Here is an 18,904-nt window from a genome sequence, read left to right as displayed (position 1 = left end):
TAGCAAAACTTAACCAACTGGTGTTTTCAGCTGTGAAATGCTTAATAAGTGTTATTAAAAGAAAAGGTGATGTTACACAGTGGTAAACAGTTGACCGTCCCAACTTTTTTAGAGTCTGTTGCAGTCATCAGATTTGAAATGAGAGTATATTTTCAAAAACACATTACATTCACAAAGTAAAACATCAAATGTGTTTTCAATATTGAATTCTCAAATTACTCTTTTTTTTTTTTTGCATTTTCCATACTAACTTTTTCAGAATTGCTGTTGTATATGGATATGGGTTTCTTATTACAATTGTTAACAGTTTTCAATGCAAAATACACTTCATCTAAATTACTGTTTGTGATGTATAAAACATGGTATGCATATCTGCAGTGTGTGAGAAAATTATATGCAATATAGATATTTATGAGATATTAGGATGTAAAAAATAACTATTTTAAAGAACATTGAAATTTGTAGCTCGAATCGATTTTCATAGCAAAAGGTTTATGACTGGTCACACATAAAATAGTGAAAACAAACGTGTGCATTTTAAAATAAAGAATGTAATCTTAAACAAAACCTGATCTAAATTGATATTTTAGCCTGTTTATAAACACTTAAAATATGTGGGTTTAACAATTTCTTCTTCTTCTTTTTTAATTATTATTTTTTTCTCTTGTGTTTTGTTTAAACCAGATAGAAGTTCCTCTCCCTCCAGACTTGTCTTACAAAACCGCAGACCAGTGGGAAATTGACCGTGACTCTCTGAAGTTATTGAAAAAGCTTGGGCATGGACAGTTTGGGGAAGTCTGGGAAGGATTATGGAACAATACCATTTCCGTTGCCATTAAAACATTAAAGCCAGGTACATCAAGGGGAAAAATATGCAAAAGTATATATTTGTTATCTGACAAAAAATATTATTTTAAATTTGAAGCAGTATGTTATAAACTTAAAATAAATAAAAATATCACAATGATGTGGTTAAACACAAAAGATATAGGGGTAGATTTATTAAATGTCGGACGGACAGGATCCACTGTAGCAGATCATGTCCGCCCGACATCGCTAAATGCCGACAGCATACGCTGTCAGCATTTGACATTGCACAAGCATTTCTAGTGAAATGCTTGTGCAATGTCGCCCCTGCACATTTACGGCCTATCAGCCACTAGCAGGGGTGTCAATCATCCTGATCGTATCTGATCGGGATTATTGCTGTCCGCCACCTCAGATGTGGAGGATGAGTTAAGGAGCAGCGGTCTTAGATCGCCGCTTCTTAACTTTTGTTTCCGGCAATCCTGAAGGCTCGCGCAGAAACAGCTAAATTCACAGCTTCATAAATTGGCCTCATAAAATAAACAGTGAAATAAAATGTGTACAAAACCCACTCACAAATGATACAAAAGCAAGTGCTAACTATAGGATGCCTCTTTTGCTATTTTTATTACTTTACATATACTTTATTTATACCTCTAGTACTGCAAGGGTACAATATTATTTTTTTATTAGTATATTACCTTTATAAACATTCAAAAAAATTACTTCATTTTTATTGAGTTTAATTTATAACATAACCCTCTAACAAAAGATACAAACTAATACTTCAATATTCCAAGAATGTCTGTTATTTTAATGATAATTGCAACAGTCTCAATGTACAATATAGTGTATTCGATGTTTCCTCAAAAGTAAGAAAAGAAACACATCATAGCGTGGTATGGTTGCAACATTCAGCTTCTAGATGGACAAATACAGAGCTAAGGTACTTACATTTATTAGTTAAATAATATTGTATCCTTGCAGTACTAGAGGTATATATAACATACAGGTGGCCCTCGGTTTACGCCGGTTCAATATGCGCTGTTTCAGAATAACAACCTTCTTTTTCAGTCATGTGACTGCTATTGAAAAGCATTGAAAAGCAGTGCACTAATTAAAATAGCCAGTAGGTGGAGCTGTCTTCTTGTGTTGCAGCCAAGTTATGCAAGCTTAGCAGGTCTGAAATTAATCTGTGTACACAGAACATACATTAGCTATTGAGCAGCTTTCAAAGCAGCAAGATATAGCAGCCACTTCCCTATTATCTTTCTGTCCAGCTGCTTGAGGTGAGGGTGCCTAACTGCTTAATCAGTCCAGATTGAAATGCATAGAATAGGTGCAGACCCAATATTATCTAACATGCTAACAATGCAGAGAACTGTTTGCAGAAAAATGCAAGTAAAAAAACCCCATAATGTATTAGGTGTTACTTATGTCAATTTTGAGAGGGGCCTGGAATCTAACTCCCTCACTTCCCATTGACTTACATTATAAACTGGGTTTCAATTTACAATGGTTTCGATTTACAACCATTCCTTCTGGAACCTAACCCCGGCGTAAACTGAGGGTTACCTGTATGTAAAGTAATAAAAAGAGAAAAGAGGCATCCTATAGATAGCACTTGCGTTTGAAAACAAGTTACACAGAGAGAGAATACACTCAGCAATAGCACTTAACTTTTAATCCAGTATTAAAAATGAAGAAGAGTTTAATACTTTCCTAGAAATACAGGAAAAAACACCATATGATAGTTTGAGTTATTGTATGGTGGATTAAGAGTTAAGTTTTATTGTGGAATATATTCTCTCACTGTGCAAATTGTTTTCAAAAGGAAGTATATGATTCCTCTTTTTCGGTTTTAACTGCATCTAGCACTTCCCCACAAAAGTTATAGGAACATTTGTTCTCTTTATTTGATCATTTGAGTTGGAAATAGAAGAACAAATAATTATTTATGAGATATTTTGAGAGATTGGGTAGTTGGGGATTATTTTCCCCTTTGTTCTTAAGATGCTACCGACATTTCTTCTTGATAACAGAAAAAATTGCTGTGGAGAATGGAAGGTTCCGGGGAATCCCTTCCTAATCTATATGTTTTTGTGTGAATACACTCATACCAGAATCAATACACACTGCATAAAACGTACACAACTGGAGAGAAATTACAAATAAAAGCATACAGGGAGTTCAAGGATGCTACAGCAGAATGAGAAGTCTAATAAGAGAAATCAACAGCCCAAAAGCTTTTTAAAGGCACAGTCTACGCAGCTTTAACAAGTAACTTATTGTGATTGGTGTTCTTTGGATACCCATATCATCCTCTGCCACTTCATACAGGGTAAAAGGAAAAACGTATTTAAAAAACATACTTTATTATTCAGCTGTTATAAGATGGCAGCATAACTCCTCCTAGAGAAACTGTGGACACGTCTATTGTGTAGCAGCATCCAATGATCAGGCTCTCCCTTGTAAAATTGATGACATGCACCTGTAGTGTTGCGCATGTGCAATATGTCTGACCGATTGTCTCATGTGATCCAGTCCAGTTATGCACCCTGCTGGTAGTGATTTCTACCAAACGCAGAAGATGGAGGAAAAAGGAGGGAGGAGGAGTTTGGTGGCCATTTTTAAATGGTCAAATAAAGAAAGTTTCCCTAGCATACTGTATTCACTTTTGCCCTGCATGAAGTGGCACCAGATGGTGTGGGGTGTAAATAGTACAACAATTAGATTAAGGTACTGTGTAGACTGTCCCTTTAAAATAATATTCCAAGAGAGCCCCTTTTATAGATATAATATATCAAGCTCTCAAATTATATCAGATGAAATTAAGATCAGGTTATTGAATATACCATATGTTATTTTAATATATATATATATATATATATATACCACTACTGAATTAGTAACAGTAATAGTTTGTTTAGAAAAATTCATGTTCAGCCCAAATATTCTATATGCATGGTATGTAAAAGAAAGGATACAGAGGTGCCACAATGGCCTAGTACCACCATCCTTATTTTACAATTCTGCCTTACTATACTGTACTAGGCTATGGTGGTCTGTTTTATATTCCCTAAATAGGCGTTGGTGATGACCCCCTTGGAATTTTCCTGGTTTGCACCACAGCCGGTTTCCATACAGTGAGCTGGACTACTGTGAAAGTTCCAGCCTGCCTCTTTAGCACCATAGGGTGCATCACGTTTATGAGTACCTTTTTCTTTTGCTACCTATTTTACTTGTGTTGGTGGTACTAGGCCATTGTAGCGCCTCTGTGTCCTTTCTTTTACAGATCATCTTTTGCCAGGATCCGACTAGATTGGAGATATTTTTGGGACATTTTGCTTATTTTTTGTTGTTGTTTTATATGTTGTACATTGCATTCTTGGTATTGTGGTATAATTGTTCAGAAAGCGCCCCCCTACGAGAAAGACCCAACATTTACTGATACTGTGTATTTTTTTATGTTTAATAGTTTTGTTTATTTGTAGTTATAAATAAGCTTTGTTTAACTGTCTTGATAGGTTGTTTCCTCTTTTGATTATAATTCATAAACAGAGTCACAGATTGTTATTGTTGTTGATTGCAGAATTTAGACCAAAGGTCTAGGGTCAAAATTTCTCATCCCGACATTGGTGCCAGTTGCCTAATTACATTATAACATAATTAAAGATAGATACAAATAATATTACCACAATTGTGTATTCAAACAGTATCAGGCAGGAAGGGTACCTAGAAAACTACGTGAATTAATCTGAGGGCTGACAGTTGCCCTTTATTCTAGGATGTTCAATTCACTTTTTCCCAAGGTATGCTGCTTGTTTTCAGATTCTATTTACTAAAACTAAATATTAATAAATATTGTACTTTCCGTACAACTTATTTTCAGATTTTCAGTACCCCTAATATACAGAAACATAAATAGTAAAGAGCTTGTAAGCCACTGTGGTGCTAACTAAAGGCAACAAACAGACATTTTAAGGCAAGTACCCCCCCCCCCCCCCGAGTGCACCGATAAAGAGATCGCAGTGAGCCAAACTGCAAGGTATAACAAGGAAAAAGGAACCAGTGCACTCAAAAAGTATAAGGATTAAAAGATAAAACATATCCTGTATTTGAACAAGTTAAAACATATGTAGTTACAAAAATAATAATCTAACTTTCTTCTATTATCAATGTTACTTTGATCTCTTTGTAGTCTTTGTTTTAGAGCATACCTAATCAGCTCAGTTATGTGCATGTGATTGAGCGCTATATGTTAACAGTGTTTGCAACAATATTTGTAACAATGTTATACATTGTTTGGAAGCACTGCTGCCATATAGTGCTCAGAACACATGCACACATCCTGGGTAATCTCTTCTATAAAGATACCAAGAGAACAATGTAAATGATAATATATATACAGGTGGCCCTCGGTTTACAACGGTTCAATTTACACCGTTTCAGAATAACAACCTTTTTTTCCAGTCATGTGACTGCTATTGAAAAGCATTGAGAAGCAGTGCATTTATTAAAATGGCCAGTAGGTGGAGCTGTCCGCTTGTGTTGCAGCAAAGCCAAGCAAGCTGAAATTAATCAGTTTAACCAGACCTGAGCTATCAAGCAGATTTCAAAGGAACAAGATCTTCCTGTCTATAAATCAGTCCAGATTGGAATGCATAGAAAGAACTGTTTGCAGAAAAATGCAAGTGAAGTCTGTGTTGCGTGATTATATTATTAGGTTTATAATGCTGTTTAGCAAATGTTTTTGTTCTTTTAACTTAGTTTAATTATATATTCTGTGTTGTGTGATTATTGTATTAGGGTTATAATGCTGTTGAGCATTTAAAGTTTTCATGTCAAAGCTTTAAAAATAATGTATTAGGTGTTACTTATGACAATTTTGAGAGGGGTCTGTAACCTAACTCCCTCACTTCCCATTGACTTACATTATAAACTGGGTTTCAATTTACAACGGTTTCGATTTACAATCATTCCTTCTGGAACCCAACCCCGGCGTAAACTGAGGGCTACCTGTATATATATTTTATTATTCCATGCTCTATCTAAACTGTGAAATTGTAATTTGCATGTGCCTTTAAGTTCAGATACCAAATGTATGGTATGATTTGATCAAAACCACACTTATAGGTCACCATAGTTACCAGTTTGGTGTTTTTTTGTTCTAATTGAGGGGAAGGGATTGTTTGACACAGTGTATAAAACATAATTTATGTAAGAACTTACCTGATAAATTAATTTCTTTCATATTAGCAAGAGTCCATGAGCTAGTGACGTATGGGATATACATTCCTACCAGGAGGGGCAAAGTTTCCCAAACCTTAAAATGCCTATAAATACACCCCTCACCACACCCACAATTCAGTTTAACGAATAGCCAAGAAGTGGGGTGATAAGAAAAAAGTACGAAAGCATATAAAATAAGGAATTGGAATAATTGTGCTTTATCCAAAAAAATCATAACCACCACAAAAAAGGGCGGGCCTCATGGACTCTTGCTAATATGAAAGAAATGAATTTATCAGGTAAGTTCTTATATAAATTATGTTTTCTTTCATGTAATTAGCAAGAGTCCATGAGCTAGTGACGTATGGGATAATGACTACCCAAGATGTGGATCTTTCCACGCAAGAGTCACTAGAGAGGGAGGGATAAAATAAAGACAGCCAATTCCTGCTGAAAATAATCCACACCCAAAATAAAGTTTAATGAAAAACATAAACAGAAGATTCAAACTGAAACCGCTGCCTGAAGTACTTTTCTACCAAAAACTGCTTCAGAAGAAGAAAATACATCAAAATGGTAGAATTTAGTAAAAGTATGCAAAGAGGACCAAGTTGCTGCTTTGCAAATCTGATCAACCGAAGCTTCATTCTTAAACGCCCAGGAAGTAGAAACTGACCTAGTAGAATGAGCTGTAATCCTTTGAGGCGGAGTTTTACCCGACTCGACATAGGCATGATGAATTAAAGATTTCAACCAAGATGCCAAAGAAACGGCAGAAGCTTTCTGGCCTTTTCTAGAACCGGAAAAGATAACAAATAGACTAGAAGTCTTTCGGAAAGACTTAGTAGCTTCAACATAATATTTCAAAGCTCTAACAACATCCAAAGAATGCAACGATTTCTCCTTAGAATTCTTAGGATTAGGACATAATGAGGGAACCACAATTTCTCTACTAATGTTGTTGGAATTCACAACCTTAGGTAAAAATTCAAAAGAAGTTCGCAACACCGCCTTATCCTGATGAAAAATCAGAAAAGGAGACTCACAAGAAAGAGCAGATAATTCAGAGACTCTTCTGGCAGAAGAGATCGCCAAAAGAAACAAAACTTTCCAAGAAAGTAATTTAATGTCCAATGAATGCATGGGTTCAAAAGGAGGAGCTTGAAGAGCCCCCAGAACCAAATTCAAACTCCAAGGAGGAGAAATTGACTTAATGACAGGTTTTATACGAACCAAAGCTTGTACAAAACAATGAATATCAGGAAGATTAGCAATCTTTCTGTGAAAAAGAACAGAAAGAGCAGAGATTTGTCCTTTCAAAGAACTTGCGGATAAACCTTTATCTAAACCATCCTGAAGAAACTGTAAAATTCTCGGAATTCTAAAAGAATGCCAAGAAAAATGATGAGAAAGACACCAAGAAATATAAGTCTTCCAGACTCTATAATATATCTCTCTAGATACAGATTTATGAGCCTGTAACATAGTATTAATCACAGAGTCAGAGAAACCTCTTTGACCAAGAATCAAGCGTTCAATCTCCATACCTTTAAATTTAAGGATTTGAGATCCTGATGGAAAAAAGGACCTTGTGACAGAAGGTCTGGTCTTAGCGGAAGAGTCCACGGATGGCAAGAGGCCATCCGGACAAGATCCGCATACCAAAACCTGTGAGGCCATGCCGGAGCTACCAGCAGAACAAACGAGCATTCCTTCAGAATCTTGGAGATTACTCTTGGAAGAAGAACTAGAGGCGGAAAGATATAGGCAGGATGATACTTCCAAGGAAGTGATAATGCATCCACTGCTTCCGCCTGAGGATCCCGGGATCTGGACAGATACCTGGGAAGTTTCTTGTTTAGATGAGACGCCATCAGATCTATTTCTGGAAGCCCCCACATTTGAACAATCTGAAGAAATACCTCTGGGTGAAGAGACCATTCGCCCGGATGCAACTTTTGACGACTGAGATAATCCGCTTCCCAATTGTCTATACCTGGGATTTGAACCGCAGAGATTAGACAGGAGCTGGATTCCGCCCAAACCAGAATTCGAGATACTTCTTTCATAGCCAGAGGACTGTGAGTCCCTCCTTGATGATTGATGTATGCCACAGTTGTGACATTGTCTGTCTGAAAACAAATGAACGATTCTCTCTTCAGAAGAGGCCAAGACTGAAGAGCTCTGAAAATTGCACGGAGTTCCAAAATATTGATCGGTAATCTCACCTCCTGAGATTCCCAAACTCCTTGTGCCATCAGAGATCCCCACACAGCTCCCCAACCTGTAAGACTTGCATCTGTTGAAATTACAGTCCAGGTCGGAAGAACAAAAGAAGCCCCCTGAATTAAACGATGGTGATCTGTCCACCACGTTAGAGAATGTCGTACAATCGGTTTTAAAGATATTAATTGAGATTTCTTTGTGTAATCCCTGCACCATTGATTCAGCATACAGAGCTGAAGAGGTCGCATGTGAAAACGAGCAAACGGGATCGCGTCCGATGCAGCAGTCATAAGACCTAGAATTTCCATGCATAAGGCTACCGAAGGGAATGATTGTGACTGAAGGTTTCGACAAGCTGAAATCAATTTTAGACGTCTCTTGTCTGTCAAAGACAGAGTCATGGACACTGAATCTATCTGGAAACCCAGAAAGGTTACCCTTGTCTGAGGAGTCAATGAACTTTTTAGTGAATTGATCCTCCAACCATGATCTTGAAGAAACAACACAAGTCGATTCGTATGAGATTCTGCTAAATGTAAAGACTGAGCAAGTACCAAGATATCGTCCAAATAAGGAAATACCACAATACCCTGTTCTCTGATTACAGACAGAAGGGCACCGAGAACCTTTGTAAAAATTCTTGGAGCTGTAGCTAGGCCAAACGGCAGAGCCACAAACTGGTAATGCTTGTCCAGAAAAGAGAATCTCAGGAACTGATAATGATCTGGATGAATCGGAATATGCAGATATGCAACCTGTAAATCTATTGTGGACATATAATGCCCTTGTTGAACAAAAGGCAAGATAGTCCTTACAGTTACCATTTTGAACGTTGGTATCCTTACAAAACGATTCAATATTTTTAGATCCAGAACAGGTCTGAAGGAATTCTCCTTCTTTGGTACAATGAAGAGATTCCAATAAAACCCCAGTCCCTGTTCCAGAACTGGAACTGGCATAATTACTCCAGCCAACTCTAGATCTGAAACACATTTCAGAAATGCTTGAGCTTTCACTGGATTTACTGGGACACGGGAAAGAAAAAATCTCTTTACAGGAGGTCTTATCTTGAAACCAATTCTGTACCCTTCTGAAACAATGTTCTGAATCCAAAGATTGTGAACAGATTTGATCCAAATGTTTTTGAAAAAACGTAACCTGCCCCCTACCAGCTGAGCTGGAATGAGGGCCGCACCTTCATGTGGACTTAGAAGCTGGCTTTGCTTTTCTAGAAGGCTTGGATTTATTCCAGACTGGAGATGGTTTCCAAACTGAAACTGCTCCTGAGGATGAAGGATCAGGCTTTTGTTCCTTGTTGAAACGAAAGGAACGAAAACGATTATTAGCCCTGTTTTTACCCTTAGATTTTTTATCCTGTGGTAAAAAAGTTCCTTTCCCACCAGTAACAGTTGAGATAATAGAATCCAACTGAGAACCAAATAATTTGTTACCCTGGAAAGAAATGGAAAGTAGAGTCGATTTAGAAGACATATCAGCATTCCAAGTTTTAAGCCATAAAGCTCTTCTAGCTAAAATAGCTAGAGACATAAACCTGACATCAACTCTGATAATATCAAAAATGGCATCACAGATAAAATTATTAGCATGTTGAAGAAGAATAATAATATTATGAGAATCATGATCTGTTACTTGTTGCGCTAAAGTTTCTAACCAAAAAGTTGAAGCTGCAGCAACATCAGCCAATGATATAGCAGGTCTAAAAAGATTACCTGAACACAGATAAGCTTTTCTTAGAAAGGATTCAATTTTCCTATCTAAAGGATCCTTAAAGGAAGTACCATCTGACGTAGGAATAGTAGTACGTTTAGCAAGGGTAGAAATAGCCCCATCAACCTTAGGGATTTTGTCCCAAAATTCTAATCTGTCAGACGGCACAGGATATAATTGCTTAAAACGTTTAGAAGGAGTAAATTAATTACCCAATTTATCCCATTCTCTGGAAATTACTTCAGAAATAGCACTAGGAACAGGAAAAACTTCTGGAATAACCACAGGAGATTTAAAGACCTTATCTAAACGTTTAGAATTAGTATCAAGAGGACCAGAATCCTCAATTTCTAAAGCAATTAGTACTTCTTTAAGTAAAGAACGAATAAATTCCATTTTAAATAAATATGAAGATTTATCAGCATCAATCTCTGAGACAGAATCCTCTGAACCAGAAGAGTCATCAGAATCAGAATGATGATGTTCATTTAAAAATTCATCTGTATAAAGAGAAGTTTTAAAAGATTTTTTATGTTTACTAGAAGGAGGAATAACAGACATAGCCTTCTTGATGGATTCAGAAACAAAATCTCTTATGTTATCAGGAACATTCTGAACATTAGATGTTGATGGAACTGCAACAGGTAATGGTACATTACTAAAGGAAATATTATCTGCATTAACAAGTTTGTCATGACAATTAATACAAACAACAGCTGGAGGAATAGCTACCAAAAGTTTACAGCAGATACACTTAGCTTTGGTAGTTCCAGCACCAGACAGCGATTTTCCTGAAGTATCTTCTGACTCAGATGCAACGTGAGACATCTTGCAATATGTAAGAGAAAAAACAACATATAAAGCAAAATTGATCAAATTCCTTAAATGACAGTTTCAGGAATGGGAAAAAATGCCAATGAACAAGCTTCTAGCAACCAGAAGCAAAGAAAAAAAGAGACTTAAATAATGTGGAGACAAAAGCGACGCCCATATTTTTTAGCGCCAAATAAGACGCCCACATTATTTGGCGCCTAAATGCTTTTTGGCGGCAAAAATGACGCCACGTCCGGAACGCCGACATTTTTGGCGCAAAAGAACGTAAAAAATGACGCAACTTCCGGCGACACGTATGACGCCGGAAACAGAAAAGATTTTTTGCGCCAAAAAAGTCCGCGCCAAGAATGACGCAATAAAATGAAGCATTTTCAGCCCCCGCGAGCCTAACAGCCCACAGGGAAAAAAAGTCAAATTTTTCAGGTAAGAAAAATAATTGATTCAAGTGCATTATCCCAAATATGAAACTGACTGTCTGAAAATAAGGAATGTTGAACATCCTGAGTCAAGGCAAATAAATGTTTGAATACATATATTTAGAACTTTATAAACAAAGTGCCCAACCATAGCTTAGAGTGTCACAGAAAATAAGACTTACTTACCCCAGGACACTCATCTACATGTTTGTAGAAAGCCAAACCAGTACTGAAACGAAAATCAGCAGAGGTAATGGTATATATATAAGAGTATATTGTCGATCTGAAAAGGGAGGTAAGAGATGAATCTCTACGACCGATAACAGAGAACCTATGAAATAGACCCCGTAGAAGGAGATCACTGCATTCAAAATAGGCAATACTCTCCTCACATCCCTCTGACATTCACTGCACGCTGAGAGGAAAACCGGGCTCCAACCTGCTGCAGAGCGCATATCAACGTAGAATCTAGCACAAACTTACTTCACCACCTCCATAGGAGGCAAAGTTTGTAAAACTGAATTGTGGGTGTGGTGAGGGGTGTATTTATAGGCATTTTAAGGTTTGGGAAACTTTGCCCCTCCTGGTAGGAATGTATATCCCATACGTCACTAGCTCATGGACTCTTGCTAATTACATGAAAGAAAGTCACTATTGTTTGTTGCACGCATTGTCTGAAGAAGGGGATACATTGTCCTCGAAACGTCACAGTTTTTTCAAGTAAAATATTTCACAAAAAAGACCAGTGAGTGCAAGCTTGTTGTTTTTCTATATTAATTTCCACTAGCACCCTGGCATTTGTTGAAAGGTTAGAGTGCACATCTTTGCTACATATATATATATTTCCAAAAAATAGATAATGGCAACAGCACAATCTTTAAAAAAACTTCTTCTTTATTTAGTACAACATCAGGATAAAAACATAGCGACGTTTCGAGCCTCTTGGGCCCTTCCTCATGCTATGGATTAAGAACAGATTTCTCCCTTATATACAATCTGTGCATAGGGTGTGGCTTAGTTAATTAGTTAATTGCAGTGAATTGTACAAACAGAATTTTTTTGGTGGTACCCCCAACCGGTCAGGTTCCAACATAATAATTTACATTTATTTCCAACATTTTTATCAAAGCCATAATATTCCTATTAATTCTGTTTAATCTTTATATTTTTATATTTTTTACATCACTTGAGAACAAACTATATTACACAGATAATTAAAAACAACTATAAAAACAAATGCAGATCATAATCCTTGTTTAATCCATTTGGATATAGAGTTTTTAAATTTTGTATCCACCAAACTTCTTTCTTTTTAAGTAACAGCTCTCTATTGCCTCCTCTTCTTTGCTTAGGGATATGGTCTATGACCTGAAACCTTAGCTGGCTAACTGTGTGGCCTGCAGTGATAAAGTGTGATGAGACAGGTAGTGTCATGTCTTTGCATCTTATTGAGGATTTGTGTGCACTTATTCTGTCTCTGATAGGGTTAATAGTCTCCCCTACATAACCCCACCCACATGGGCATTTCAAGACATATACTACATAGTTGGTATCACAAGTAAAGAGACCATTGATTTCTCTCTTTTTTGTATCGTTAATTTGTGCTACATTTTTACCCTTTATCATTGAGTTGCACTGAGCACATTGCAAGCAGGGATAAGATCCCTTATTTGCAGTAGTTAAGTAATTGATTGTGTCTTTTTTTTTCTAATGACAGAGTTAGTTATCTAGACACAAGGGTATATAAACAAAATGGTAATTTGGTTACTGATTTGTATTGTAAACCAACGGACCGCAATACATAAAAAAAATCCATATCAAATGTCAAGGGACTCGAAAAGCTTGCATACATGATCGATAGCTTATTACAATAACCCAGTAGTCCCAGACACAATTGAAGTATACAGAGCAAGCCCAAAGGGAGTGAGGTTCCGCATGTGTGTCCCCTACCGGTGTGTGCAGAGAAATTATCCTGTCCACAATGTGAATACCGTGTCTTGTCAACAGCCAGACGGTCAGACCCCTGCCCGGCTGCCCTCAGACCCCCACCATCACATCCCCATCCTACCTCACTGTTTTCAGAAGTACCGGTCATCTGGCCGTCTGGATGGCTGGGCATTATCACTTCACACGTGGCTCATTTTCAGAGTGGTGTTGTGGCACTAGGCATCCCATACTATTATTTCCCATACCTCTTCTCAGTCTGAACTGAAGGCAGCCCACGATGTTCCTCCTCCCGAGTCCCACACAAGTGTCACGTGACAGCTGGCTTTCGCACACTAAGAGCTGTGTGGTTAGGAAAGCTATGGGCTGGCCTGTAGGTGGCGCTGAAGGAAATGCAGGCTGAAAGTGGAAAGGGCTTTTGCCTATACTTCTATCTATCGCACAGCCTAAAGAATTAAAAACTGCAATTTTAATGTGTTTTAGTCAAAACTGCAGTGGAGCCTGGAGGATTTTTTTATTTAGTCAACAAATAAAGTTTACAATTTTTTTTTTTTTTTTTTTATTTCTCACTCTTTTTTTTTTTTGTTCATCAGGGGTCAGGGGTTCACGTGCTTAAGTGCTCCTATAGAGGAGCCTCCACTGCCCTCATATATTTGAATATACTACAGACAGCAAGTAGCTCATTTCTGTAACTGGCTCAACCCCTTTTCTAGCTCTGATGATATAAGTGATCTGATTATGTAAGTCTGTGGCCTGTGAACTATTAGTGATAAATGTTTTAGTCATTTGGAAGTTTTTTGTTAAATGAATTTTGTTTTTAATGTTGTTTGTCATCTTAGTGAAAAAAAAGCAAACATTCAATGGTCTCTTATTTTTAAAGGGGGAAACCTTAATGTTATTATTACTGTATTATTTAGTAAAGCACTGTAAAGGTGTTTCCAAATCTCATAGAACTGTGTTCATGAGTTGGGTTACCACAATGGGGTATGTTTATCAAGCTCCCTATGGAGCTTGAGGCCCCTTGCAGGGGGCGGTATTGCACCAGCATTTCACAAGAACAGCTGGTGCAATGATAAATGCCGACAGCGTATCATGTCCGCTCGCACATTGATAAATATGCCCCAATGACATTAACTCATTGTATAAAAGAAATACATATAAATGAAAAATGGAAATAAATTATAATCGGAAGACAAGGGCCCATCTCTAAAGAGCTTACAATCAATAATCTACATACACAGCTGAATGATGCTAAAACCCAGACAGAAATCGAAACAGTATTGATCAGTCATATACCACATGATTATTTAAAGGGACAATGAACCCAAATTTTTTTCTTTCGTGATAGATCATGCAATTTTAAGCAACTTTCTAATTTACTCCTATTATCATTTTTTCTTCGTTCTCTTGCTATCTTTATTTGAAAAAGAAGGCATTTAAAGTTTTTTTGGGTTAATAACTCTGGACAGCACTTTTTATTGGTGGATGAATGTATCCACTAATCAGCAAGAACAACCCAGGTTGTTCACCAAAAATGGGCCGGCATCTAAACTTACATTCTTGCATTTCAAATAAAGATACCTAGAGAATAAAGAAAATTTGATAATAGGAGTAAATTAGAAAGTTGCTCAATATGTCATGCTCTATCTGAATCACTTGCCCTGTTTTTTTGAAACAGGGCAAGTTGGCCCCATTCAGGGCATAGTAAATCAGCCCCCTTGAGACGTGTATATAAAATATTCAGTTATGCATCATGAAACAACTTTGTAATATATTGTCATTATTTATTTTGCCCTATTTTCATGTAATTAAACCCTGGAAATTGAGCATATTCTAATTCTCAGAACTTGAAATGCACCCTAAAGACTAACTCTGCTACATATTGGTCCATAATTGGCTTTATCAAATAACAAATGCAAAACAATGCACTCTATACTGACATTATAACTGTTGCTAGCTTTGTTGTTTGTGGACTAAAGCCCAGATTGGTTTCTCCCAATAAAGCAAATGGTGGGGGAAGTTTCACTATTGAAAAATATTTGCAGTAAAAAGCATGTTAATATGTTTTAAATAAACATTAAAGCGATATGAAACCCAATTTTTTCCTTTCATGATTCAGATAGAGCATGCAATTTTAAGCAACTTTCTAGTTTACTCCTATTGACAATTTTAAATAGCGTTTGAAATTCAGATTAGGTGTTATTGCGTTGTCTTTTTATTATGCACTTGTTAATTATGCAACTCTACTGCATTGAGTGGTCATTTGAGACTTTGGGGCCTATCTATCAAGCTCCGAATAGAGCTTGATGTCCCGTGTTTCTGGCGAGCCTGCAGGCTCGCTAAAAAACAGCAGTTATGAAGCAGCGATCACAAAGACCGCTGCTCCATAACCCTGTCCGCCTGCTCTGAGCAGCCGGACAGACATCGCCACAATTCAACCCGATCGAGTATGATCGGGTAGATTGACACCCCCCTGCTGGCAGCCGATTGGCCGCGAGTCTGCAGGGGGCGGCGTTGCACCAGCAGCTCTTGTGAGCTGCTTGTGCAATGTTAAATGCGGAGAGCGTATTGCTCTCCGCATTTAGCGAGGTCTTGCGGACCTGATCCGCACTGTCGGATAAGGTCCGCAAGACCTTTAATAAATAGGGGCCTTTGTTGTTATGTTACTCTATAGCAACACAACAGAAATGTCTTATAATTAAAAGGTGATTACTGTCCTTTTAATTAATTAGCAGTCTATTTATAAAAATTAAACTAATGCATTGAATATATAGAACTAAAAAAAGTTAAATTAGTTCCCTAATACATCTCTGAGCACCAGTTGGAAGTAGCTCAGAGGCAAATGAAGCTAAGTCACAGAGCTAACAGCACTTGTACATTTCTATCTCTCCACATCAAACGGTTAAGCTTGCATTGTTTTTCTCCCTGTTATGTTGTTATTGAGTTTAATGTTTGATTTTTCCAAAGGCCACAGAGACATAAAAAGGTTCCTGTTCTTCTCACACATCTGGCATACTCCAATTATATATTTTCTTCAGCTGAGCTGATACGCTTTGATGCTAGTGAAGATTTGTGGCACTTTTCTTTTAGATTACAGAAACAGAAAACAATTTGAGCTATTCCCATATGGTTGCTGTGTAGATAGGAGCAGTCCTTAATAACATCAACTGACTGTTGTTGTTTTTTTTTTTTGCTGTTTTATCTTAGGATCAATGAATCCACAGGATTTCTTAAGGGAAGCGCAAATTATGAAAAACCTTAGACATCCAAAACTTATCCAGCTGTATGCAGTCTGCACTTTAGAGGAGCCAGTGTATATTATTACAGAGTTAATGAGACATGGAAGTCTGCAGACATATCTTCAAAGTAAGTATTAAACTTAAGTCTATTGCATTCACAAGTTGTCCTGTGACCTCAGAAAGATGCTGTATAAAGAAAGATAACATTCTCTTTATAGCTTTACATGTATGTGCTTAGAGGATTGGAGAGCTGAAGCAGATAAACAGTAAACACTCTATAAATCCTACCATAACATAGTAATACATTTATTGTGCCCTATTCAAACTCTATTAAAATACATTTTTTGATTGGAAAAAAAATATGACAATCAAGTCACTTTTTAATTGATACAACCCTTGGGTCCTAGGATATATGTTAGAGCCATAATATAACTTCCAGATGAACAGTTCTGAGCGTTGTATGTAGTATTACAGAGCAGTCACGAAATAGATGATCTTTCACCTCTTCATAAGAGGCTTCAGCCCCGAAATAAACAGAGTCTTTTTTTTATTTTGGCTTCTACTAGAGAGCTAAGCACAGTAAACAAGACAAATGGGTTATAATAAATAAGTATTGGAATTTCAAATGAAAACTTACATAAAAAATAGAATGAAGAATTTTGTGTATGTTAAAGTATTATGGGTTTATATGGTACTATTCAATCTGCTTATACAACATTGACAATAGCACTAAACTAGGGACTTTCTTTTATTAAATTGGACTGGTGTGAAATCATGGAAAACTGTCATTCAGTTTTATTTTTTTTCTACACAATACATTAAGAGGTTGAAAGAACTTCAGTTCACAGTGTGGTTTTGCCTCAAATGTAACAAGCCTTCCCGCAGTGACTTGGCTTTACAGTTGTCATTGTTTTGTACTTGGTCAATTCAGATTCATAGCAAGCCATAAGAAACTCATTTGAAGTTTTTTTTTGGGGGAAAAAAAAAAGTTTTGCAATTGTTGATATAATTGTCACCTCTAGCCCTCGGAGTTATTTCTAAGTAAAATTTTAGTTGTGAACTTATTTTGGAGGGCGTTATAGGCACAGTGATTTCTAAAGGTATTTCTATCACATTTTCTTTAGAGACAACACAATTTACATAACGTTACTGCTATTTATTATATTCTAAAACGTAGCTGATGTACTTTTAAAGGGATTTTTCCAGTTAATTTGTTATCAAATATAACTTAAAAGCTTGGGGCCAGATTACAAGTAGCGCGCTAATAGTTGAGTGCGAACAACATCTGGGTTTATTGGCCTAGAGACACATTGGAAGTGCGCATATTACAAGTTGAAAGTAAAAATTTTTCACTCAAGTGCAATTGAATTTAGCAAACCAGAGGTTATCGCCACTTCAGAGCTCTGGTTAACTGTTCTTCTAAAATAAAGAGTCACAAAAAACATCAAAAATACATTTAAAAGTACAGTCACTCACACTCATAATAACACTTTCTGATAAAAAGGATTAAAACTAAATTACACTAAGAAGTTATAAGGGCTCAAAGATATGAGGTCTCAGGTGTTAGAAAAAAAAAGGCTGCAAAGGGCTTTAACATAGAGAAATACATATGCATGCCTACATATGTATTTGTATATATATATATATATATATATATATATATATATATATATATACACTGTATATATACATATATATATATATATTTATATTTATGAGTTTTTACTGTACATATGTCACATTCCAATGTTCTTAAATTACAGGATATGTCATTTTTATTCTTATATATATATATCTGTATATATATCTGAGTGTGTGTGTATATACTTATACCTGCATATCTAATCCTATTGATATATCAAAATTCATTAAAATTATGGTAGATATGTATATTACAGCAACAGTATCAGATATATATAGAAATATATATTTAATAATAAAAAGTATATTATTTTTCATGTGAAGAACAAAAGGAATGTAAAATATGCGTTTTGCGCATTGTGTTTCTCGATTAAGATCGCTGATGGGTTAGCGCACATGAAAACTTAGTATTCTTAAGGCATCTTTTTGAAATATTACATATAAGATATTAAAAAAAATATTTTTTTTTTTAAAGATACTGTAAAATATATATATATATATATATATATATATATATATATATATTCTATGGATTATTTAGAACATTTTACATTATGTTTAATCATTTTAAAATATCTTATATGTAATATTTCAATAACATGCCTTAAGAATAAAGTTTTCAATTGCGCTAACACGAACACGTTAAGATATACATTGAGAAACACAATGCGCCAAATTCCTATTTTACATTCCAATGTTCTTCACATAGAAAATAATTAATTTTTTATCATTATATATTTATTTATATATATATTTATCTATATGATACTGTTAATGTAAAATACATATATATACCTATATATCTATAGGAATAGATATGCAGGTATAGGTATACAC

At 36.1% G+C, this 18,904-nt stretch overlaps 1 protein-coding gene across 1 annotated transcript in view; it reads left to right on the top strand.

Moving 5' to 3' along the window:
- The window catches only part of FRK (fyn related Src family tyrosine kinase), a 156,785-nt gene that overhangs the window by 118,828 nt on the left and 19,053 nt on the right, over positions 1–18,904 (top strand). Inside the window, exons 4-5 of the mRNA XM_053710877.1 lie at positions 685–853; positions 16,395–16,553. Coding sequence (XP_053566852.1) covers positions 685–853; positions 16,395–16,553 — 328 coding nt within the window. The remainder of the gene's footprint in view (positions 1–684; positions 854–16,394; positions 16,554–18,904) is intronic.

The sequence above is a fragment of the Bombina bombina genome, chromosome 4 (assembly GCF_027579735.1).
Source record: "Bombina bombina isolate aBomBom1 chromosome 4, aBomBom1.pri, whole genome shotgun sequence".
Taxonomy (NCBI): domain Eukaryota; kingdom Metazoa; phylum Chordata; class Amphibia; order Anura; family Bombinatoridae; genus Bombina; species Bombina bombina.
This window is presented reverse-complemented; position numbering and strand designations above follow the sequence as displayed.